Source organism: Anastrepha obliqua, chromosome 3, assembly GCF_027943255.1.
Source record: "Anastrepha obliqua isolate idAnaObli1 chromosome 3, idAnaObli1_1.0, whole genome shotgun sequence".
NCBI classification, from domain to species: Eukaryota; Metazoa; Arthropoda; class Insecta; order Diptera; family Tephritidae; genus Anastrepha; species Anastrepha obliqua.
Genome location: NC_072894.1, coordinates 141,418,299 through 141,445,253, shown reverse-complemented (window position 1 = coordinate 141,445,253; position 26,955 = coordinate 141,418,299). Strand labels below are relative to the sequence as shown.

At 35.7% G+C, this 26,955-nt stretch overlaps 2 protein-coding genes across 2 annotated transcripts; one reads left to right on the top strand and one right to left on the bottom strand.

Annotated features, from left to right (window-relative positions):
- Positions 1-1,974: 1,974 nt before the first annotated feature.
- LOC129240992 (uncharacterized) lies at positions 1,975-15,701 on the bottom strand. The gene is made up of 9 exons (XM_054877102.1): positions 15,022-15,701; positions 11,989-12,140; positions 11,787-11,931; positions 4,451-4,659; positions 4,098-4,296; positions 3,909-4,034; positions 2,505-2,655; positions 2,333-2,439; positions 1,975-2,270 (listed from the first exon to the last, which is right to left on the bottom strand). Exons 1-9 carry the CDS (start codon positions 15,566-15,568, stop codon positions 1,975-1,977), a joined length of 1,932 nt encoding a protein of 643 aa, XP_054733077.1. The 5' UTR covers positions 15,569-15,701.
- Positions 15,702-22,445: 6,744 nt separating this feature from the next.
- Positions 22,446-26,863, top strand: LOC129242533 (uncharacterized). The gene is made up of 7 exons (XM_054879220.1): positions 22,446-22,512; positions 22,575-22,748; positions 22,836-23,394; positions 23,457-23,701; positions 23,996-24,173; positions 24,231-24,637; positions 26,427-26,863. Exons 1-7 carry the CDS (start codon positions 22,447-22,449, stop codon positions 26,538-26,540), a joined length of 1,743 nt encoding a protein of 580 aa, XP_054735195.1. The 5' UTR covers position 22,446; the 3' UTR covers positions 26,541-26,863.
- The last annotated feature ends 92 nt before the right edge of the window (positions 26,864-26,955 follow it).

Here is a 26,955-nt window from a genome sequence, read left to right as displayed (position 1 = left end):
TCTGACTTTCTCAAAACATGCAGATTCTAAAGTAATAATAGTTTCCTTAAGGGGTTAGGGGTAGCCAGAGGGCCGAAAAAATGATGATTTTCAAACATTATTTTTGCTAATCAATAAAAATAAAAACATAGCATTAATACCTCATGTTTCGACTTGACTTTAGCAAAATTTCAATAAAAAATTCATATTTGTAAAAGTTATCGCGGTTTGGGTGGAGCCCGTTTTTCCAGAAGTTCCTTGCGGTGATCAACACAAGTCCTTGGAGATTCATCTAAAATCAATCGGACAAGAGAAACTAGTTTTATTAATAAATAATTTTGTGCCTGATCGAAGCTTTTTTTCAATATTAACAATATGGTGTTTTCAGGAAATACTTTTCAGATTTTCGAGAAAAACACCGACAATTAATTGTTAATAAAAAACCGAAATCGTGAAAAAACCAATCCTTCGATCAGTCACGAGTTTTTTTTTTTTTGTTTTTCAAAAGCATCTTAAATATTATTGAAATCTACCAAGCGGTTTTTAAGTTACAGTTATCACCAGTTCAAAAAACATAGTTTTGAAAAAAACGCATTTAAAGTTTTTGTTTTTGTTTGTTTTTGCCCGAGCGCCCTTTGTTAATTGTTGAATAATTCGAAAAGTATTTGTCGGATTCACTTCAAATTTTCATACAATATTTTAAAGATATTATACTTTAAGAAAATGCAAACATCCAATTTTTTGAAAATTTTGACTACCCCTAACCCCTTAAGTGTGTTTCTGGCTTCATAAAATCCGTCAAATTACGCTCCTGTGCAGCAACGGAAGTCAAAAGATTGCTTCTGTAATAAATAAAATAATCACAATCCAGTTTTGTTTCATAGTATAAGGGGGGTCGAATTTCGTGGCATAAATATTCCTAAAATAGAACTGTCATCATCCATTTCTGGAACAACGTCAAGACGCACGCTGCAAATAGGAGTAGGAGCTCGGCCAAATACCTAACAGAAGTATACGCGCCAATTATTATTATTTTTTTTAGAACTGTCCTCATTTGTAGGTTCATTTTAGGTATATGTGTTAATAAGCTAAAAATTAAAGGATCGCTTTAATTGGTAATCTTTTTATTCAAAAATTTTGTAACCTACCTAAGTTGTATTAAAAAATGTTAGGCTATTTAAATTTATAAGCCAAACAATTTGTAAAATCTACCTCAAGTATAAACGAACGATGAGCCCATTACTGCATTCAATAACAGGAGTCATCCAAGCTGACTTAAAATGCCGATAATGAATAGCACAGTTAAAACCTTTAAGACAACGTGAGTTTCTAGCCTTCCCCATCACATAGAGTTTCAGTTGGTGAGATCTTGTCGAAATCGGGTTGTTTTGGGAAGATCCCAACTTCAGTATTCAATTCGCCTAGAATTCAATCTGTATTCAATTCGCGTGGTGCTATAACTAACAAATGACATTAGAAATTCGTTATTGAGTTATTGGTGACGTATGTGAAACCAAAACACAAGGATGATAAGAGATTGCGCCCTCTGAATTCGCTGAATTCGCTGTGTCATCAATATTCGCTGCAGAAAATGCTGTAGTTCCGATAGTATCGATAGTCCTAAGCCATCGATAATGTTTTTTTGTAAAAACAAACCATCGATATATCGGTATTTTTTTTACCTGTACTGTTCATATGTTAGGATGCTAATATTATCGCGAGTTTACTGTATAGTTTAAGTTATACGGAACGGACGGGTTCTAGGCAAGGCGAATCTATTAAAGGTGGTGTTAGTGAATTAGCTGATTTGTTTTTTGTTTCTTTCGCTGCGTCCATATAACTGTCAGCACAGAATAAAACAAGGCGAATTGATTTTTTGTTTTCTACTTCGCCAATACCTTGCTGTGACAATCAAACGTACGAAACATTGTTGTTGGTATCGTGCCATCACCTTTAATAAATGCGCCTTGAGTTTTTGGTAAAATTATAATTTATTTATTCAATTACAAAGCAATAATAATTCTTAAACATTAGGGGGGCATCTTCATCTGAAATAAAATTCCGCTCAGGCTTTTTAGACGCATAAGGATTCAAGGTTGGCGGTAAAACTACATTCAAATGACGGCTGGACTCCTGCACCAAACGTGAAATGTCCAGTGGTGACTCATACTCTGTGTACGAAGTAACCACTATTGGGCATTTTATATTGGTAGCGACTCGAATTGTTTCAGGCCATGTATCCTCCACTTGGAATCCATTATAACGGTATAACCCAGCATTGAAAAAGCAAACTTCAAATTATAAAAATAATTAGTTTAAAACCCTAAGTGTACGAGTATGTAAATTTGCTTACTTAGATCGGGCGGAAGAAACGTTGGTAGGCTGCAGTAATTATGGTACAACTGACTTTGAAAGCGATAATTCACCGTGCGCTTCAATTTTCGACATGATTTGCAACACCTAAATGTATGCACAAAAATAAATAAGTTTTAAAATTTTAATAGATTTATTCCAACTGTATTTACTTAGTTTTCATTAATTGCTGAAACGGAACGTTGCCCTGATTCAGCTCAGGTCCAATGAAAACAACGTTAAGAGTTGTTGTATTGGGATTTATATGCAAGAAGAAAAGCTCCCACTTATGCAAGGCATCCACTTCGAACTCGATTTCGGCGCCTGATTTAAGAAAAACGTGTGTAACGGGATTAAAATAACAAATTCGTATTCGATTTATGTATTTATTATCTTATTTCTATATATAACCTATATCCCTACAAGACAGCTGACCATAATTTAAGCACTCATATTATCATTATCACTCATTAAACTACACATTTTCGTTCTAGCCATGGGAAAGTCCTGATAGTTTCCCCTAGTCGGTGTTATATTCTATCTCTCTATGTGTTGGAATTTTTGTCAAAAGTGCTCAGCACTGTCTTGTAGGGATTTGAGTATTAAAGCGTTTTTCAATAGGTGCGCTTCAACTTTTTTCCCATAGGGAAGGCGAACGACGCAATATTTTTTATTGTTCGCTTGTCATTTGTAAACTTCATTAGTATACATTTCATCATGGAACGCTACACACTTGAGCAACGATTGCAAATCGTGCAAATTTTTTATGAAAATAATCGTTCTGTTGCTGCTACTTTAAGAGCAGATTTTCCAAAAAATCATCTTCAGAGATGAAGCTCACTTTTGGCTCAATGGCTTTGTCAACAAGCAAAATATGCGTTACTGGGCAGAAAGCAATCCACACGTGATTCATGAGGCACCGTTGCATCCCGAAAAAATCACTGTTTGGTGCGGTTTACATGCCGGCGGCGTAATTGGCCCATATTTTTTCGTTGACGCGAACGATCGCCACGTTACTGCGAATGGAAATCGATACCGCGACATGATAAACGATTATTTTTGGCCGCAATTGAATGGTATGGACTTAGACGACATGTGGTTTCAACAGAATGGGGCCACAAGCCACACAGCACACGCTACAATTGATTTGTTGAAGAGTAAGTTCGATGAGCGCATGAGCGGTCGAGTGGCCGCCGCGCTCGTGTGATTTGACGCCTCTAGACTATTTTCTTTGGGGTTATGTGAAGTCATTGGTCTACAGTAACAAGCCGGCGACGATTTGTGAGCTCAGAGCCAATATTGAACGCGAAATTGCTGGAATTTCGGCCGATTTATGCAAAAGAGTGGTCGAAAATTGGGTTCAACGATTGGACTTCGTAAAACGTGCACGCGGTGGTCATGCAAAAGAAATCGAATTTCATACTTAAATGTATATGTTCAAACTCGATAATAAAAAAAAAATTAGTTAAAAAAGTAAACCGTTTGGGTTTTATTAAAAAAAAAAAAGTTTAAGCGCTCTTACTAAAAAACGCTTTACATATACGCATTAATACTAAATACCAATGAGGCGTACTCACCAATGAGGTGCACAGTTACTTCTTCCGATTTCTTTAAATTACCACATAACTTTAAAGCAAACCAAGCAGTTAATGGGCACGTAGAAATCTGACTGAGCGCAGCGAATTCACAAGGATCGCGGACGGCTATTTAATATATTATACATAAATACTGTTAAACAATGAATAAAAAATTTAAATCTCTTTTACCGCAATCTAATTTGGTGAGAATCTGTTTAGTGTTACAGCATGCGCCCGGTATATCAGGAAGTATTTTACTAGGCAATGCTGGTTCGATTTGTCCAAATTTCGCCTGTAGTAACTCCAACTTCTTAAATAGTTGGTGGGATTCGCACCACTGGTCATGTGATTTATTTAAATGTTCCGGTTTGTCGCGACAATACGCTGCCTTATAAATAAGCTCATATAATATAATTTCTCTGTAAATCCTCTTAAATGTGTGTTTGTGTATAGGTGTTTTTGTGAATCCACTTAAATGTGTGGAGGAGTGGATTGGGTGTATGTGTTTTTGAGGCTCAAATCGATTATATTTTACTTAATACCTGCCCACAATGTTCGCAATCCACAAGTTTCTTAAAATTGTATTCACGACAAGATCCGTTACAGCAAATGCGTGGAAACAATATCACCTCTTGCTCGGTGGCAGTCAAAGGACGATTTATTATTGACTCTATTTTGCGTATTGTAACAATGCGATAAGAACGAAATTGTTCAGCTGTGAACTCACCACATTTGCGAAAAATGTGTCCGCCTGCAAAAGTAAAAATAAATAGCTGCTTTAGTTTATTTAATAAGTTAAAGAACAGCTAGCAAGCACAAAACCTTAGATTTGTCTACGCCAGCTGTTCAAGTTTTCAAGTTTTAGAAAATAAAATAAAAGTACTAGCCGACGGCCTTGGCAGTCAGTGCGTTAGATTTAAGTATAGCAATTATTTATTATTGTTTCTCTTTATATAAATAAATAAATAATAATAAAAGTTGTTATTGCTATCACTGTATTGAACTCAATTGAGCAAACAATCTGTATATTTGTGGTTTTGAATACCTTTGAAAATGCAAGTAAATGGGCTCGACAACGTCGAAACAAAACATATGAGCAGGGCGGATTCATACACATACATATGTATCTATTCGCTTTGATATGAAAAACACAAAAATTTTGCAACAGCCCACATTCTGTTTAAAATTTTGTCTACATTTTTTTTTTTTGCGGGAATGTTAGTACAACTGTCCTCTATAGTGTCGCAGAGTTTGAGCGGGATCTGAACGGATAAAAACGTCGACAAAGTCAAGAAAATGATGCTGGAAAAGCATCATTTAAGTTTGAGGGAGGTAGCTCGTGACCTTAGCGTGTCTCACGAAATAATTCGCAACATTTTACACCATCAATTGGGCATGAGATGCGTCAGTGCTCAACTCGTTCCAAGAGAGTTGAATTTCTTTCAAAAAATTCATCGGAAGAAGGTGGCTGAAGACATGCTTGAGCAAGTAAATTCGGACCCAACGTTTATCCAGCGCATCATAACAAGCGACGAGACGTAGGCATATGAGTTTGACATGCAAACCAGACAACAGGCGGCTGAATGGCGCTATCCACATGAGCCGAAACCCAAAAGCCCACGTCAAAGTCGATCAAAAGTGAAAGTCATGCTACTCGTTTTCTTTGATTATAATGGTGTTGTGTACTCCGAATTCATTCCAAATGGTTCTACGGTAAATAACGAATATTATTTGGAAGTTATGCCACGTTTGAGAGAGAATATGCGTAGGAAACGGCTCAATTTGTGGAAAGAAAACTCATGGATCTTGCACCATAATAACGCACCGTCTCACAAGGCTCATATTGTGAACACTTTTTTGACCAAAAACTCGACAAATATCATCGAACAACTACCGTATTCATCGGACTTAGTCCCCTGTGACTTTTTCCTTTTCCCAAAACTTAAATTGCCACTCCGCGGACGCGTCTTTGAATCAATAGAGGCTATTAAGGAGAATTCGCTGAAGGAACTGAAGAAGATTTCTTCAAACGCGTTAGCATAAGTGTATTGCTTCGAATGAATCCTATTTTGAAGGCGACGAAATAAATTTTGATGATTAAACAATTATTTCGCGTTTTATTGAACAATTCCCAGTACCGTTTTGACAGAATGTATATAGTGCCTCCTTACGATTGTTGACTTCCGCGAAAAACAACTAAAATCAAAAAAGTTAAGAAAGTTTTCAAACAATCAGGGACCAAGCAGGTAATTTGGTACTTTTCTCAGATCGGTGTAGAGTGCGGATTTTGCGCAAGGATATTGCTAACGCTATAAAATATAATACTTCTATTGAGCGAAAATGTTATCGAGTGAACCTTCTGCCATAGATCTACAAATAAGAAAGGAGCCAAACATTTTCGAAATAGCGCCTCACAGACGAGTCAAACCCTAAAAACAAGGCATAAAAAACACGTCAAAATCTATCCAAAATCAATGTTTTCTTGAGAATTTTCTTTGATTTTCCTCATATGGGTCCCTCCAACTCCTCCGCTAGGCCAAGGAGTATATGAAGAGTATTATATGGGCGTATTGAAGCAATTGAGGAAGAATGTTTCTAGCTAGAGGTCAGATAGTGAAAAAACAACTCGTGGTTTCTTCATCACGATTATGCGCCAGTTTACATACTTGTATATAATCTTATACGCAAGTATTTGGCCGTAACGTAACAACCGTAACACTACTCCGCAATCTCCATATTCTTTTATTTAAGGCGCTATGCCACTATAGCAGGAAAAATAAGCCTATTTGAGAATTTTTCTCAACGGGACGATGATATTTCTGCGTTATACTTAAGCATTACTTACTCAATGATTTAAGTTAAATTTGAATATGCATTATCATTATAATACAAACCTTATGATACAAAAAGTTTTTTCTAAAGCGGTCGCCCCTCCGCCGACAATGGAAAACCTCCGAGTGTATTTCTGACATGAAAAAAGCTCCTCATTAATAATACCATTTCCCGTTCGGCGTCGCCAATTATCGGGCTGATTATTATATACAAAGTATTGCCCTAAGTACTCGGCTTTCACTGTCCCTATCAGAGTTATTGTCACCATCGACAGCCGAATAAATCGTTACATATGTACATATGTATGTATGGGAAAGTTCCTATATAATAAATTATCGCAACTTTACTTTCAGATCATATGTGTGCAACAAAATGCTACGGAGGCTTTTTAAGCACATATGCATATATTTGGTGAGTTATGTATGTCGAAATATAAAAACAAAAAATATTTTTCAATTCATGAGTTTCTTTAATAAAATCAACTTAGTTGTAATTTTTAAATATTTCAATAGTTTTGGTGTTCATGTGTCGCAAAATACTTGCAAGTGGGGGGGGGGGGGGGAAAGTGAGAGAGCAAAATGAAATATCATTTTGAGGGGAAATTGCAAGTTTCTACTGAATAAATTTTTACTTGTAAGTATTCGCAAGGGAGAAAAACTACTTAGTTGTATAATAATTATTATTTAGATGGAAATTATCATATAATTTAGTTTTTTATGAATAAAATATTTGGGCACTTTCGATAAATCACCTTATTTCCCTGTAATAATTTTTAATCTTAGATGCATAAATGCTTATATTTTATAGACGACAATATATCAATTCAATTACAATTGAGATGAATTTGCTTGCTTGTATTTCATTAAAACCCATAAAATAATTACTTGAATTGAGAAATTAAGTTAGCATCACCATTCCATCTTCGCGTTAATGGCCCAAAGCAATTAATTAATTTATTTCGCCGATTTATATTGATCAATTAGGGGATACCCACACACGTGCAAGTGGACCTATGTATATCACAAACCTGTTTGCACAGCTATGCATACATGTGTGTGTACGTCCCTATGGGTGCTCGCACGAAAGAAATTGATTAAGTATTTCCCGCCGTCTGGGGGTTGGGAACGTTGCCAAGAAAATTGCAAAGAAATTCATTCACATACACTCGCGGCGACAGCCAAAATAGTGATATAGATTTACTTGCTTTCACCTCCGTCATAAATTCACATTTCACGCATATGATATATACATACATTTATATGTATATATATAATATGCGTGTAAATCAGATAATTTATCACTTGCAAAATTGTGCTTTGACGACTGCTTTTTTAAATTGGGCGTGCAGGGATTCCTATAAATACATGTAAATACACGCATAATTGCACGTGAATGTGAAGAATAATAATTTTCTTATTTTGAACAAAGTGAAGAAAGGATATTTGCATCTTCATATATAACATAATGAAAATAAGCATATCAACTGAATATATAAAATTTGTCAAATAGGTCAAAAGGTCTGTCATTATATTTATGTTACAATTATTGTATAGTAAGAAATGCCAGATCTGAAGATCCAATGAAGTATTCTTTGTTGACGGCAAGGTATAACTTGATACATAACTACAGAAAAGGTTCAAACTTCGCCTGATGTCTCAATTATGGTTATTTCGCCCAATACAGGAGAGGAGAGATATGAATATTAAGCTATGGGAGTTTAGTTACAAGAGAGGCGCGTATACATATTTAGTTATAACTGACAATAGGCACCGTTTGAAAAGAGAGATATATCTCAAGGATGATAGATAGCAGGTTTGCTCGGTAGGTATGCTGAAAAAAAAAATTGAGGGGAACTTTGGACTCTACATCATTCCTTTTGTGTTTCACTAAGCTAAAGCTAAATTTTGTGGAACACAAAACGAATGACGAACGACTGTCAAATTTGCTCGGAGCCGAATAACGGTCTGCTAGGTAGTACACCTCTAAAAATCTTTTCACCATGATCCACCTTTTAGTTCCAATCGAAGTTTGAACTCCATAGCACGTTTAATTTTTGTTTTATGCGTGCTTTTCGAAAGTAACATTTTTAGCGGAGTCATGAATTTGAGTGACGCACATAACAACAGGCTTTTTTGCCCCTCATTCAGCAGCAGCACATAATGAATGAGTCAGATAGTGACTGAAGATGAGTATGAACAGGAGATCCACAAAAATAAAGTCAGCATTGATTGGCACCCTAGCGGCCAAGTCCCGACTGAAAGCATCGTTGATCGCTTTTATTCTTTGCTATTCTACTCCACGGCAGCGTTCACTGTATTATATATGTATACGTGACTGAATAGTACCATGTTGACGTTCTAGAGCGGCAGCCGATACGAAATTTCAATTGCGGCCCGTAATCGATGTTAACGGCTGAATTTTCTCCGCATCAAGGCGCCGGTCCATTTCTCGTTTATTGTATGCACAAAAGGTCTCCACTTGCAATTTTTTCTCATTCCCAAGATTAAGTCACACATCCAGGTAACTTATAATAAGGATGTGCATTTGGTCAAGAAAGCTGTAATCGCCGTACTGAATGGTTTAATTTCGAAGGATCGCCAAAACTGTTTTCAATTGTGCGAGCAACTCAGGAATCGTTGTATAGAGTTTGAACATCCTTCTATTGAGAACATCCATAATCAAATTTTGGCCCGTAACTTAATTTTCTTGTGTTTCATTGTTGAAAATTGCAGAAGCTCGTATTTCAGATATAACAAAACTTGGTGTATTAGAGGTGTATAGTTGATTTGGCAGTAAAATGATATTTCTAGAGCCTGTGAGTGTAATTGACGTTCGTCATTTCTAGAAATTATAAATCTTCCGCTAGGGTGATTAATTTTGTCCCCCTGTTGTAGCAGAGGTTCCTCGAGAAATTGTACAAAAATTACGCTTCATACGCTAATTGGGATTCGGACTAAACAAAACAAAGGGAGCCATAGAACTTTGACTGGCGGAAGTCTAGTTACACCAGTGAGGCTTCTTCGAACGATATTTTTAAACCGATTTTTGTGATTTTTACATTTTTAAAAAGATTAACGCTTCTGTAATTTTATGTCAAAATTTTGAGTAACTTAGATAAAAACTGAGAGGGTTATAAAACTTCCTCTGAAAAAATTTCGCAAGGGCAACTTGGCACCAGTGAGACTTTAGGTTCATTTCATTAATTTTTTTAAATCGATTTTTGCGATTTTTATATTTTTAAAAAGACTAACGCTTCTGTAATTTTATGTCAAAATTTTCAGTAAATCAGAGCAAAACTGATGGAATTATAAAACTTTGACTGAAGGAATTTAACAAAGGCAACTTGGCACCAGTGAGGCTTTAGGCTTATTTGACCCATTTTTTTAAACCGATTTTGGTATTTTTTACAAATTCTATTACTATCAACCAACTAAACATCACGGAATCTGCGATTTTCATCTCAGAAAAAATGTATGGACCCATTCTGCCTATAACGGCTCTACCTAACATATCTTTATATTAAATTCAATTTCATTGTGGGAGAATTCTGGAGACTGAAGAGGTTAAATACGTCCAGAATTTTAAAAAAATCAATTTTTTTGTACAGATTATTATTCTTTGTAGTTTTAGGCGTATTTCTGTGGAATGGAAGTCGATTGTAAAAATTCCTCATAGATACAAAGTTATGGTAGAAAATGTAAGTGCCTGAGGAGAGTTTGATGCGCACAGGTAGCTGTCCTTTGTTTGAGGCAGCTGGCCGTTACTTTCGGAGCCTTTCAGCCTGTCGGTTCTTTTGTTATTCTAAAGTATGTATAGGGGCATCTATAAAACATTATGAGTGTACTCGTATGTGTAGGGTCGATATGTTAGGGTTTATAAAACTAAAGATTAGTTGTTTTTGATCATTCGAAGCGAACATTTGTGTGTCTTTTTTGCCTCAAGCGAAATGCACTTGCAGGTTTAAACTCGTTTCGAGCAAGTTAGTGATGTGAAGAAGAAAACCCGTGCACGTCGCTCAAGAACAGCCGAAAATATTGCTGTTGTAGCCGAAAGTGTTGAAGAAAACCCAGGTTTATGATTCCTCGTCGTTCTTGGAAATTAGACATTCCACAAACATCATTACACTGTATTTTGCATAAAGATTTGGGTCGTAAGACTTATAAAGTCCAGTTAAGACAAGAACTCAAACCGGCCGATCATCAACAACGTCGTGTCTTTGCTGATTGGGTCGTTGAAATGCATGAAAATGATCCGGAATTCCATCGAAAAATCATCTTGAGTGATGAGGCCCATTTCCACTTCAGCGGCTTCGTCAACAAGCAAAATTGTCGGATCTGGGGCTCAGAAAATGCAAGAGTTATTGTTGAAAAGCCTCTCTATCCTCAACCTGTGAATGTTTGGTGCAGTTTATGGTCCGGCGGAGTCATTGGGCCTTACTTGTTCGCAAATGAAGCTGGAACAACAGTTACGGTGAACGAATTGCGCTATCGATAGATGATTAACGATTTTTTATGGCCGGAATTGGATGGTATTGCTCTGGACAACGTTTATTTTCAACAAGACGATGATACGTGCCACATAAGCAACGAAACCATTGATATTTTACGGGAAGAACACCTCTTATTGGAAAACCCTTTATAACTACCACTTTACTTAGTAAGAATTTTTTTTATTTTTTACAGATCCATCAACATTTCATGGAGAAACGATGCAGACCGTGGAGCAACTTTTTTTTCATTGTACTTTGGGTCACGTGAGTTTTTATATACTAATTTTTGTAAAGAAAAATTAAAATAATTTTTTTTTTATAAAGTTGAAGTACTAATAAACAATGTATAAACTTGTTTATATATATTTCTATTGTTATCCCTACTAAAAACAGGTTTTTTAGTGCGTTTTTGGCGCTGCTGGCCCTGAAGTTAGATGATTACAAAAAATACTGTGCTAATAAAAATACAAAAACTTGTTGGAATCCTATCTACAATACATGTGTGTTTACATTTACCTACATATATGGTACATACATAATATTTTACAATTATTTACCAGACTCATCTGCCACTTGCTGTAAGGCGTAACAAATTTGCCGATGCTGCACGTCGCCTTTCATGTGCTCCGCCGTACAGTAGTATACCAAATTGCATCGATTGCAGGGAATTTTCGTTTGTGTTGCCAGCTCATTTTTGCAAAACTGTTTAGAAAAGATTACTTACAAAATAATTAAAACTCGAGCTCCATATTTACGTACACTACAGAGAGCTACCAAAAAATGCTGGCGCGGTTTGAAAATGTACTCAACATAATCCTCTTCATCATCTGAAGATGCAATATCGCTTAGTGGCCCTTCGTTGAGTAGTTTTTGTAAGTTTTCCAGCAAAGTGTTGGGCAAATCGGTGCTACCTATATGTTTTTAATAAAGATCTTTTATGTTTGTAGTAACTAAGAATTAATTCGTAAATACTGTACTGCTAGATGGCTATTTAAAAAACAATGGCAATTATATTATAATTATCACGCGTTAAACAAAAATAAATATAAACACGAATTGTTTTCTTTTACCACGATTTTCAATATTTGAGCCGTTTTCTTTGAAAGTGGTATAAATCCATTTAATATTATATGGAGATATTTGAGGATTTGCATTTGAATGGTTTGAAAAATATTGGAATATGTTAAAGCACTGATTTTATGTTTTTTAAATATTAAATTGATTTAAATATATAATGTAATTATTTTTTAAGTGTGATTAACAAAAATGTATACTTTTAATGACTTCAGAAGGACTTACACCACTTTCGTGTAAAAAGAGAATCAGGTGAAAATAATATTAAAAAATTCTTTTTAGAGTTCACTTAAAATTTTTTTCGTACTTACACATTTTAATTCATTTAGAAATAAATTATTAAACGGCGAGATCAAAATCTAACGAGTCTCAGAGACTTTTCTTGATACTAATTTAAATGCTTCGTACATGCGTCGAAAAATCTCACGTTATTCGCTCTATTGGATTCAAGCCGTTTTCTTTGAAAGTGGTGTAAGTCCATTTTGACAAACAATTAGTTAATGATAAAAACAATGAAAATTTTAACAGATGTTTTTGGAAAAAGTGTATAAATAAAAAGTTGATAGTAAATTGTATTCATTTTTAACACTAAATAATTTTTTGTAAAAATGAACTTACACCACATTCAAACAAAACGGCTTGAGTCCAATAGAGCGAATAACGTGAGATTTTTCGACCCATGTACGAAGCATTTAAATTAGTATCAAGAAAAGTCTCTGAGACTCGTTAGATTTTGTTCTCGCCGTTTAATATATTAATTTATTTCTAAATGAATTAAAATGTGTAAGTACGAAAAAAATTTTAAGTGAACTCTAAAAAGAATTTTTTAATATTATTTTCACCTGATTCTATTTTTACACGAAAGTGGTGTAAGCAAAAAATTCGTGTAAAAAGAGAATTAGTCGTATATCCTTTCTTAATTTTTGTCATTTCTTTCGCTGGGTCGTTTTATGCTTCTGGTCGAAATAGGTGTTATGTTTTTTTTTTGTTTTTTGTATTGTTGTTTTTTTTAGAATAATTTTTAAATTTGAGCTTTTCGCATTTAATATTTCATTAATAAATTTGTTGTTTTTAACAAAACGTATCACTACTCGGCTCTCAGTGACTCACCATTTGGCGTAATCAGCTGTTGTAGTGACGTAAGTATAGAGATTTGTATGGATTTATTTTTATTTTCAAATTATTTTGTTCTTTTCATTCTCTTCCTTGTTTACATTAACCTAATCTAACCTTTTAAGTTTTTTGTTTTTACTATCGCTAGCCATTTGGATTTTGCGGAAGATTTTTATACCTTTGCACGTTGTCCATGCCGAGTATCGTAAGGGATGGAACAATGAGCTGTATGAGCTTTACCACGATTACAGATCCAGTGGTTTTGCTGGCTGCGATAAGTCGTCCGAATGGATACAAAGGCTCCGGCTCTGAAAGTATTCGATGCGGTACCAGCTGGTGGTAGCAGAGAAAGAAGAAGGCCGCCTCTGCGTTGAAAAGATCAGGTGGAGAAGGACTTGGCTTCACTTGGTGTGTCCAACTGGTCCCGGTTAACACGAGAAAGAAACAAGTGGCGCATTTTGTTATACTCGGCCAAAATCGCAAAAGCAGTTAACGCGCCAATCAAGAAGAAGAAGAAGCCATATTGAGACTTTCTTCTTGGCATTGTCGCTCCTGTCACCTGAGTTCTCGTCACAGCCAAAATGATGGTAATTTTTCCAATTAAATCTGAGCAAACTTATAATCACGGCCAGGGCAGGCACTTCTTACCTTGACGACAAGACGATTTCTTTTGAGCTCATTTTACCAGAATTCCCACACGGTACCTCTTCCGCATTTCATCAGGTGCGGCTTATGGTGCTCACACTCACTACGGAACGGAAATTTGGTGAGAACTGATTTACATGGGGCTCTGATTAGTTTCATCATGTCAGCTGATACAGGCGTACATTTACGTTGGCGAGTGTGAGCACCATTAGCATTCATTTTCAGTAGTAGGATGAAAAATTATTTGGACCGCTAATTTTCTCTAAGTATTTACAATTTAATGCTTATTTAAAAAAATTATTTTTAAACAATTTCAACACCAACGCAACGTAGAACATAAAACGCACCCTGCATACTACTCATTGACATACTTTAAATTTTTAATCATTACACTGTGCAACAAAAATCAACTTTTTTGGTATCCAAGAAAAAATTCACATGCATGAAACGTCATGACAAGTATAGATTTTTTATAGCATCCATACTATAGATTTTTTATTGTATTTCATAGCAAGAAAGTTCAACTATTTTTTACATTTTTATGAAACAAATCAAAATTTTATCAAATTTTAAAAGTAAATATTTTTTTATATTTCAAAATTTTCAAATTTAAAAGTAAATATTTTTTATTTATCAGCTGCATACATCCTCTTTCGTTTGATATCCATATATCAGAAAGTGAGTATAAGTGTTTAAACTATTTATTGAAAATTTAGTACTTTGAAACTTTATAGTCCTTTAAAAAATTAAATTTGTGAGATAATTAAAAACTGAGTATTTTACTTAATATTACAATATAAAATCTATAGTTTGGCGAACACATGAATCATAATTAAAATGTTTAGGCACGCATTAAAAACACCGTGGAAAGTTTCCATTCTACACTGGCAACCGAAATTGGAAGTACTGCATTTACGAACTAAACTCAGCTTTGTTTATGAAAGCCTTAATATTGCATACCGTTAGCCACAGAACTTTCCAATTTCTTTTGTAAATTAGCAACAAAAGTACTTTGCTCAGCTAATTTGTTGTCCTGCGAACTTTTCGTTGTCACTAATTCTCTCACACCTACTGCATTTCCGCTCACTTTGTCTTTACTTGAATTCGAACCCTTTTGTTGGTTTATTTTGCTTATCTTTTCATCAACGCAATTTGTGTTAGGTTTCTGCTCACTATTTTGCTGTTTTTGTAAAAGCTTTGCACGTATCATTTGTTGTAATATTTTCAAACTTTCATTTTGATCAAACATAGTTTGTGACACCACTTGGTCTTGGCTCGTGGATGACGTTTGATCTATGCAACTTTCAACTCTAGAATCTTTAACCGGTATTTCCTGTGCTTGCACATTCGTAACGGTACTTTCTTCGGCACCGTTAATTTTCCCTTCGTTCACGGCACTTTTAACTAATTCTTCGTTAAATTCTTTCCGACCTGATTCCTCCTTCAAACGATTCGCCTTATTTCTTGGTCGGTTGCGCTGACGCGTTTTCCTTTTATTTCCTTCCATAACCGTTAATAAAGTAAAAAAGAAATACAAGCTTATGCAATTCTCCTATCAAATCGGAAAAACAAAAACTTTCGCATTAGTTTTACATAAACTGTTCACTTCGAATTTTCGCCACGGAATGCAAACCGCGGCAGGCAGAGGTACCCTCACATCTAATTTAAATCTCAGCAAATTTCTTGTACTATTGTTAGTACATGCAATCCATTTTAGAGAACAACAAATGCAGTGAGTATTCCGTTTAGCTATCCGTTGTTGCTGCTGTTAAATAGTTTTTTTTTGTGTCTGTCGTTGTTGCCAGTACCTACTCGCATTGACGATTTTCTTTGCAAATTTTGTTACTTATGTACGAGCATACATATAGTATGTATATTTCAGAATGGGATTTTAACATATCTAATGTCTATGTATGTTCCTCTTGTTTGTTGCAACGTTGAGCACAATGATTTTTTTTTTTTTTTGTTTTTGCTTTTTGTATCCATTAAGGATATTTCAAACGTTAGAACAGTATATGAACTAAATGTACATACCTACATACATACACTTCTATTTTAAAAAGCACTCCATTATTTATTAAAATATCTAGCTAATTTTTGTTCAAAAATATATGATTGATTTTTAGAAACTTGCCAAAAATAACTCCGGCACCTTTAGTACAATACCGGAGGAACACGCGCAAATTCAATTTTTTGAAAGGGCAAAACGTTTTTCTGAATCTCCTCACACTTTCCCAAAATTTCGTTTTCACCCGTCTTTCCAAGTACAGTCTGTGTCAGAAAAAGGTAATCGTGATTATTCATGAAGTATAAAAGATATATATTTAAAATTTTTTTACATGAAAATTTGTACAAAACTACCAGTCGCAATTACTCAATTACTCATGCTTTGAACCAGCTTTTCTGCGTAGCTCGTCGACAAGCAGGACTACATTTTGTGAACTTGACGCACGAGTTGCTTTAAATAATGGACTGACCTTCCGGCAAGATGAGTTTTCTTAGTTTCTCACACATTTTCAATGGGGTTGGCGTCTGGGGACTGGGAAGGCCAGTCCAATATTATGACGCCAATTGCTTGTTTTGTTGTTTCTCAATGTGTTTTTCTGAGAGCAGTGGTTTTGATGATGTGGGTCGGGAGGATATGTTCGCCTCCTTCAGTCGTCTTTTGATGGTGTTGATACTCACATCTATTCCCTTTTTAGCAAGAACTGATCGTGCTTGACGTAGTCACAAAGGAGGGTCCCGTTTAAAAGTTGGACCATCACTTTATCCTGCTTTTTTTGTCGTCACTCGCTTCAAGTCGCGCTCGGAAGAGTCATCAACATTTTTGTACACTTTATACCGCTGATTCCACATCACAACAAACTTTTTTGAGTTTTTAATTACTTTTGCAGCCGCGGCGTAAGACAATTTCGGCCCTTTCGAGTGCGTGCATAAAAATACCGCCTGAAAACGCTTCGCGTACTCCTCACTCATTTTCGGTTGCATTTACGGGGAAAGTTTCGAACGACACTAACCTGAGTTACCACTGGCGTCGTAGCCCTTGAGTGGGACTTAAACGCAGCAAAAAGCAGAACGAAATATATCTTGAAGTTACAAGAAAAAAACCAGTTATTTTCTTCTGATTCTGACTGTATATTGATTTTGATGCCTTCAAACCTCAATTAGACTTAAGTTGACACAAGGAAAAAACGTACTTAACGTTAGCTTGGGGATGTCATTGAATCTAGTTCGGTGTGCTGCTGCTGAAAAATTAAATGAATAACAAATGAAAAAATAGCATATTTAAAAAAAATAAAAAAATAATTCACGCGTACACTTCTGTTTTCTGTGTTTGGCCGAGCTCCTCCCCCTATTTGTGGCGTGCGTCTTGATGTTGTTCCACAAATGGAGGGACCTACAGTTATAAGCCAACTCTGAACAGCGAATTGTTTTTTATGAGGAACTTTTTCATGGCACACTCGGAGGTTTGCCATTGCCTGTCGAGGGGCGACCACTATTTCAAAAAACTGTTTCTATAATTTTGCTGTTTCAAGCACGGAAATTCTAACCTACATGCTCTAGAATAGTAGTCACGCACGAACCCACACTTCTTTCGCTCAAAAATTACAGTCAGTGGAGTGGTTTGAAACGAAAAAGCTCCTTTTGCCCCACAGTGCGCCACAGTCATGTGAGTGATCCACAAAAAAAAAGAGGTTGTCTGTAAAGTCGGTTTACTGACGATAGTTTAACGTGATAACGTCATAAGAAAATACTGATTGAATGGTTGCATTTTTCAAAAGAAAATTTTAATTTTATTTGTTTGATAGATATTTTGTATGGATATAGAGAATGAGTTAACATTAACATAACATATATTAACATAACATAACATAACATAACGTAGCATAACATAACATAACATAACATAACATAACATAACATAACATAACATAACATAACATAACATAACATAACATAACATAACATAACATAACATAACATAACATAACATAACATAACATAACATAACATAACATAACATAACATAACATAACATAACATAACATAACATAACATAACATAACATAACATAACATAACATAACATAACATAACATAACATAACATAACATAACATAACATAACATAACATAACATAACATAACATAACATAACATAACATAACATAACATAACATAACATAACATAACATAACATAACATAACATAACATAACATAACATAACATAACATAACATAACATAACATAACATAACATAACATAACATAACATAACATAACATAGCATAACATAACATAACATAACATAACATAACATAACATAATATAACATAACATAACATAACATAACATAACATAACATAACATAACATAACATAACATAACATAACATAACATAACATAACATAACATAATATATATTATCATAACATAACATAACATGCTGTTCAAGCAAGGTAACGACGCATGAGCAAGATAACGACGCATTTATAATATATACAAAATAACATTAAAACAACAGGTATTATTAACAAACTTGGTTTTATTTTAAATTCTTCAAGTAAATCAAATTAATAATAATCAAAAATTAATAATAATAACATTAAAACAACAGGTATTATTAACAAACTTGGTTTTATTTTAAATTCTTCAAGTGAATCAAATTAATAATAATCAATAAGAAGGCATATGCAGGTACAAATACGTGAATTTATATATGTACATATGCGCATATACATACATATATACGCTCACTTAAGTAGGAGAGAGCAAGATGTCGAACGTTGCCGTTCGTTTGCTTTGTCGTTCGTTCTGCGCTTTCGCTTGCAGTTCATTCAATGCAATGAGTAAGGTAACGACAAATGAGCAAGGTAACGGCAATGAGAAAGGTAACGACATATGAGCAAGGTAACACTAATGAGCAAGGTAACGACATATAAGCAAGGTAACGACACATTTTTTCGTGCGTGCAGCCTGCTAAATCGAATTATAAGACGTTATCACGTCAAAAGCGACTTGATGTCATTGGAGCTTCTTTGAGTTTTTTGAGAAGAAAGTTATATGCATATGTACATATGTATATGTCAACAACTCAAGAACAATTGCTAAACTGAAATGCGAGATTCTTACGCGCGTCTAAAATTATATTCCAAAATTTTGCTAGCGTATGCCGGCACTGTGCCAAAATGCCATCAAAAATTGCGTCAAAAAAACCAACGTCATTTGGCGGCAGATATTACGTTGTGTACATAACGTCAGAATTTTTTAAATAAGCGTTGAGTGTTTTTTACAAATTTCCAATGAATCGTTTTAGTGGGATACGCTATTTTGTCTATTGACTCAGAAGTTAAGAACTTTGGCGAGAATATTTATTTATATATTTATGTATTTAAGTCTGTGAATTTCAGTCCTTGCAGACTGTGATACAAAAGAAACTTAGATTAAATTATTGATATATTGCATATATTTAAAACACTATAATATACTAGGTTGTTCAATATGCCTTGCGGTTCGATAAGAAAAACACAATTTTATGTTTTGAAATACACTTTATTATTCAGTATAGTCTCACTGAACATCAATACATTTGTTCCAATTTATGAATTCCATCCCTGAGGTGAGAATCTGGTAAGGCGGCAAATACGCTTTCACAGCTACTATGACTTCATCAAAGCAACTCCATGAATTTTTTTAGGTCTGGAAACTGATGGAAGTCGCTAGGGTCCAAATCTGGTGAATACGGTGGGAGCTCCAACAATTTGAACTTTAATTCACGGATTTCAGTCATTGTCAAAATGCTCTTGTGACACTGTGCATTGTCCTGGTTATTTTTCAATTCTTTTCTTTTGCAAACTGGGCCTTTCTTCACGATTTTTTCCTTCAGCTGGTCGTGAGGGTTACAATAATATTCAGAATTCATTGTAAGCATTATTAGCAAGTAATCCATAAACAAAATTCCTTTCGTAACTGGTGCCAACACCTTCTTAGCCGATTTCTGGACTCGAACTCGTTTTGTAACTGAAAAACCAGGTTCACACCACTCTTTGCCCTCTTGTTTTGTTTTAAGATCATGGTGATAGACCCAAGTCTCATCCATAGTGATGAATCGACGCATAAAATCCACCCTATCCCTTCGAAAATGTTCTAATTGTTGCAGAGAAAGGCGCATTCGAATGTGTTTTTGAGAACAAGGATCAGAGAACTTAGTGGCATTCCGTCTGGCGAAGCCCAATATGGAGAAGGATTTTGAACTAATATAATTTATATGGTTATTAAAAGAAAATTTGTATGGAAAACAACGCCAAGGCTCTCAATCTCACTAACATACTGAAAGATACAAGTCGAGATACTGTACTAGGTACGCGAGAGATAATGCGAGATAATTACGAGTAAGACATTTGAAAGCACTTGGACAAGTTCAGCGCAGCATGTGATTTCTGGCACCAGTTTTAATATCATTAATAAATAGCACAAATAAGAGCGGTCACTCGCTTGCTTCCTTGCGGAACACCAGACGTGGTACCAAAGGTCGTAGATAAAATAAATTATTACAACACAACGTCTATTAAGAGTTTATCCATTACAGAAAGGTAGAATGAAACCCAAAACAATCTAATTTTTTAATTAAAACACTATGCGAGACTTTGTCGAAGGCTTTCGACTTACTTTTCCTAGAAATCCCGTAAGCTCAATAATTTATAGCACTTCGAAGAAGATAGGTTAGGTTAGATTACTTCAATAAGACAAGACACTCGATAGCCTTAAGGTGCCATTGTGATACCTGCAATTGATTTCCATCACCTAACTAAGTTGCTTAAATCTTTTTAGGAAGGTAACTAACCCCTAGAGGGAGACATTTTGCAAATTTCCCAGGACATTCACAGAGGAGTTGTTATACCGACTCAATTTCTACTTCATCTCCACAATTCCTGCAGAACTCATAGTGGCTAGGGTGCCAATAATGCAGTGAACCGTTATAACACCTGTGAGGACTTTGGTAGTAGATCTGTTATATCAAAGCAGACATTTTGTCCTTTTAAGATTCATAGAGAGAGCCAGAGTGCTTTGGAGATTCTGTAGTTAGTAGTCGGAGGCCACCTTCTATTGGTTTCCACGATTGCGCTCAAGTCAATCGCAGTGTACAGCTCATTTAAAGGAATGCAAAAATTCTCTACCACTCGCTGAAGGTCAAGCTCAGAGTCTTTAGCTCCACTCCATAGTGGCCGGATGGTTTGGGTTTTTGGATAAGAGAGAGCGACCACCTGCATTCTTTAACACATCTTGAATTGATGTGCGCTGAGACCAGTGTCTGGATCGCTGCTTGACTATCAACAAAAATGGTAAGGTTTGCGGAGGCAAGTCCATTAGTTTTATCGTTTTTGCCGTTTTGTCTATATCGTAAATCTCAGCATGGAAGACGATACACCGGTCTGAGAGTCTAAGGGAGCAATTGAAGGATAATTGTTCCGAGTACACTCCCGATCCAGTGCATTATCCATAATTGAGCCGACAGTACAAATATGATGACCCTTATAATCTAATATGACTCTGGTCTGGCAATCCTCTCTGTAGGGTATTCTTATTTTATTGTCTTTGTTTATGTGGTTTTCGATGCTTTTTGCAAGTGTTCCACAGATAGTAGAACTGTTGCATGGCCGTGCGTGTTTTCTTTTAGCATTCCTGCTGCTCTGATCATGGAAGCAGATTTGGGCGCTATCCCTTTAACATATAAATCAATGGGTAGAATATATTAGATCACTTCCACCGTCACCTGAGGCGTCGATCGGAGCGCAATTCCTACACAAGCTAATCGTAGGACTTTTATGAGATTCTTTAGGTAGGATTGTGTCTGCACCGCCTCCCATCACACGAAAGCCCCATAAATCGTCCTGTGGCTTACATCCGGTTTTAGACACCAAATGCTCGCTTTTTTGCCAAATGTCCTCTCACAGATAAAGTGAGCATTAAAAGCTTTCTTCATCCTTTCCTCCGTGTTTCTTTTCCAAGAAAGCGTTGAGTCCATTATTATTATTATTAAATTTGTATAATAACAAGTTATACAAATATAAGGAGGCAGCACCACTAGCAGCATGGGCCATCCGCTAGCTTTGAGTCCAGATGTATGCCAAGATAGCGTGAGGAAAATAGCAGCAAAATATTTTTTTTTTTACTTAAAATAGGTAAATTCTATTGCTAGGAAATGTATTAGTATGGGAACGCGTACGTCTGCACTAAAGACTAGTAAACAGTACTACCACTTACTGATTTCATGTATTCGTACATACGAGTATGTAGATTTTCCTAGCAACGAATAAAATTAGTAAATAAACAACGTCAATTATTAAAGCTGGCACAAACAATTTAGTTTTTCGCTCTGCTCAACAATGAATGCAACTAGCAGAACTGGCTTAATACCAGCTAAGAGAAGAAATTTCTTAATAAAAGAAAAGGTAATATTTTTTAAAACTTTGCAGTCACTTTTTGAAATATAAATACCTATAAACACTTGTAGCCAAAGAAATTCACTGAGGATTTACCACTGAAATTTGAAGCTATGCCAATGGCTCTATCGTTACGACCATTTGGTGGCCTATATAACCCCTTTGCTAAGGGCTGCTCGGTACTATGCAACCATCCAGCGCCGTCAGACTTAAAAGATATTATAAGCCAAATGAAAACTTCGCTGGTAAGTGGGTACCTAAACCCTGTATACATACATCCATGCACATATACCGTAAATTTATGCTCATTTCCCATTAAATAAATATTTCAGACAGTGGATGGAAAAAGTGTGCACTTCCCAAAAGATAAAAACGTTGGCACACCCATCAATGAGCATGATAATATACCCGAAGACCTTGTCCGACGTTACACTGGCACCGACTCACGTCCCCTTACACCAACTCCAACCGTGACCAGTGCGCATACACGGAATAGCACAAGTTCCTTTTTGAACAATCGACGCTGCATAACACCTGAGTTGGGTAAAAATGAAATCATCAAACGGAAAAAAATTATTTTGGATTTACGACGCACACACTCTCAAGAGACACTGTACTGGAAGCCATCGTCGGATATGTCACAAAGTATTACGGATACGGGTGGCGTCAAACCTAAAAGTGCTGGCGCCAATGAGGAGAGAAAAAATAAGCAGCAACGTTCCGAAGATCAGCGGCCCAATACTTCATTAGGCAATGCACCAATTAGCGATGATACTAAAGAATTGGCAGGCGTTGAAATAAAGAAAGTACAAACTTGTATTAATGAGCAGCATATCGACGACGGGGATATACGACGGGGCAAGAAACGAAAAAAGATAAGACCGGCAACTAGTAAGTAGCCATCATTAAATATATTACCACAAATAAGCATTTAAATAAGTATTCTTGTTTAGCTACAACAACTACATTCCATCTGAGCGAAGATCCAGAAACACAAGTAGCTGCACTTGGCCCGGACTCCCTTAATCCAAGTACACGTCCTAGTCTTATACCGAATTCGGCTAGTTTGCTACCAGGCAAAGAAAAACGAGACAGCGAACAAATACTATTGAAAGGCAGCTTCCTCACAGATGAGGCATTTCAAGCATTGAAAACTGAGCTGGATATTGATGTAATTGAAAACACCTTTGATAGATACGTAAGTAATATTTCATATTTCATATCAAGGCGAATCTATTAAAGGTGGTATCAGTAAATCAGCTGATATGTTTTTTTTCTTTCCCGTGTCCATGTGGCTGTCAGGCCAGAATGAAACAAGGCGGATTCGTTCTTTGTTTTCTACTTTGCCAACACTTTGCCATGACAATCAAATGTACAAAACATTGTTGTTGGTCTAGTGCCACCACCTTTAATGAATGTGCCTTGTTTTATTTATATTCATTGTATTTGAAGCTTATACTTTCTTTGTATAAAAACTCCTTTTCCAACTCAGTTGAATAGAGCTTTGCGCGAAGCAATTAAGTATCTGCCGGAAAAGAAGCCAAAGCCGATCAAGAAAGTTTTAGAAGAAAATGAAAATCCTTCATTCGTATCTCAGTCAAAAATGCCACGTAAATTGTCAAAGTCTGCAGCAAGATTTGATGTTCCGTTGAATCCCAAATTACTAGAAGGTTATGTAATGCCACACAGCTATAAAAATTCTATTATAATCATGAGTTTATCTTTAGATATGACTGTTTTAGAATACCTTAGCCAATATGTGTGGGTCTCCAGTCAACGAAAGCAGCTTTTTAAGCGCGTTTTTCTTCAATATTTGCCGACTGAAATAATTGAAACCGAAGAGGCCGCAGATGTAAATCTATTAAAAAGCAATGGAAATGTCGATGAAGACTCCTTACCTGTACTGAATGAGTATGTGGAACGTAAAATTCCCATGAAATGTATAGCCAAAGCACTTGAGGATGTTTTGGAATTTTATGGTACTGAAAAAAATATATCGGAAATGTTACGCTTATTAGACTATGAGAAGGAGACGTCGTCGAAAGAAATCAATTTTCGTACTTGGTGTGGTATTGTATCACTTGCTGAACGATTGGCGCTGGAGAACCCGAGTGGTTCGGATTCATGTGATGAGGTGAATATTATGTATATTTTTGTATTTATTATCAGTAAAAAAAAAATTATAATAGTAAAATTGTTACTCTACTTAAAAAGCTATATTCGGCGAAGGCTTTCAACTGTTAAATATTTACTTTTCTATTAAATGTCGAGTCGTAATGGTAATGGTTGTACAGGATAGGCTTAGCCTTTATGCACTGTGACCAGATGGATCTATTGTGCGCCCCTAATTACTTAATTAACTTAATTACAATTATTTAGTATACCGAGGAATCGAACCAGCTCCTTAGGAGGGAGCGCAATTGTAGGTCTTCCTCCTCTAGTACGAGCCCAGGATTCTGTGTCTCCTGTGGCCTAATGCCTCTTAGTTGGTAATTAAGTGTTCCATAGACTCCTCTTCATCACAACTAAACCTGCATGATCTTGTACTGGGTTATCTAGTAAAAGTGTTTATTACAGGCAAAGTGACCTGTAAGTGCTCCACAGAGTAATCTGAGGCCCTTTTTATCTAGGATTAGAGCAGGTTTTGCTCTGTTGGCATTGAATTTCAAAAACTTTTTGGAGTTATTAAGGCCGCTTGTACCGTTCCAATGTTCCCTGATTTTAGTTTGGATCCCTTTTTTGGTTTCCTGTTTTATATTATTTTTATTAAAACCGAAAAATAGGGTTGGTGCAATAAATAGATCTTCTGCCCCTTTTTTTGGGCATGAAAGTCTGCCTTCTCGTTTCCTTCGTGTCCCTCATGTCCTCGGTGCCTAAATCAGTGAGACCTGATTATGAGTGGCCAGTTTGTTGAGTGCATTTTTACACGCTATTAGGACTTTTGACTTGAATGTGTCTCTATTTCAAGGCTTTGAGGACCGATTGCATGTCCGGAAGTATTTTAATTTTTACTTTCTCGAACCCCATTTTGTTTATAATTTCCACTGTTTCCATTATGGCAAAGAGCTCCGCAGGGAAAATTGTGTGCTCTAGGCCCCACTATTCCTGCTCCTACTCCATTTTTGTGAGTCCTTATTTAGCCATGTTGGATTAGTGTTCCACTCTTCCCTAGACGGGAAGATAACCTTGTATCTCTTTATAAAATTGCGTACGAGTTCCATGTGATCATTCGCCTGGGTTATGCATACTGCATGTTGAACCCTGTTCAAAATATTGAGGTGTCCAGTAAGATCTCCTGGTTTAAGTTTTCCTTTCATATAAAAAAGGAAGCAGAAGAAGAAGAAAAGAGAAGCTTGCATGGTAGCTTCCTCTTGTATTGATAATGTAGCGGGTGGTAAATTTAATAGCGCTTCTATGCCAGCAGTTGTGGTAGTTCTCATTTCCCCTGTTATGGTTAGGCACACCAGCCTTTGTCGTTTACACAGTTTTGATATGGCAGTAGTTTGATTTGTTTTAACCCACCATACCAAAGCCCCATATAGTACAATAGGTCTTACCATTTGAGTGTAGATTCAGAAGGTAATTTTAGGGCTCAGACCCCAGGATATACAGAAGAGTTGCTTTGTTGTCCAAAGGGTTTTCGTTACCTTTTTTATTACTAAGTTGAGGTGGACCTCCAAAGTGAGTTTTTGATCCAAGATAACTCCTAGATATTTAACCTATTCCTTTAGAGATACCTTATTTAAGGCATTCTGCATTAAGTCCTTTATGGTCCTTTCGTCGAGTCGTAATCGGAATATAAATGTAGTGAAATTAAAAATGGTATCATCAATTGGTTCCATATTTGTTTCTTTTCCTGATGAAATATAAAATTAAATTTATCTGAGCTAAACTATTAAATTTATGCAACTTATATCTTTCAGTTGGAAAAAGTGGACTTTGGTAGCCTAGAAGAGAGATTGGAAAATTTCGATATACAAGAAAATTTATTGGAAGTTTTCAGAATAATTCGTTCAACACATAACATAAAAAATTGAAGCTCCGAAACAACTGAAGTATTAAAAAAAATTAAAGACATCGAAAGTGTATATGATGCGTATCAAGGCGCATTCATTAAAGCTGGTGACACTAGACCAACAACAATGTTCTGTACGTTTGATTGTCAAAGCAAAGTATTGAGAAACTAGAAAATAAATGATGAATTCGCCTTGTTTCGATCTGAGCTGACAGCCACATGGACACGGCGAAAGAAAGGAAACGGCTCAGCTGATTTACCGATACCACCTCTAATAGATTCGCCTTGATGCGTATAATGCGATGATGACAATTCAGAATTTGAAAATTCGGATTAGTTGTGCATATGGCATATCATAAGCCATTTAATAAATAATACTTTCTTCTAGAACAAAAAATTAATTATTTCATATTATAAACGTTGTGAAAGTAAACGAT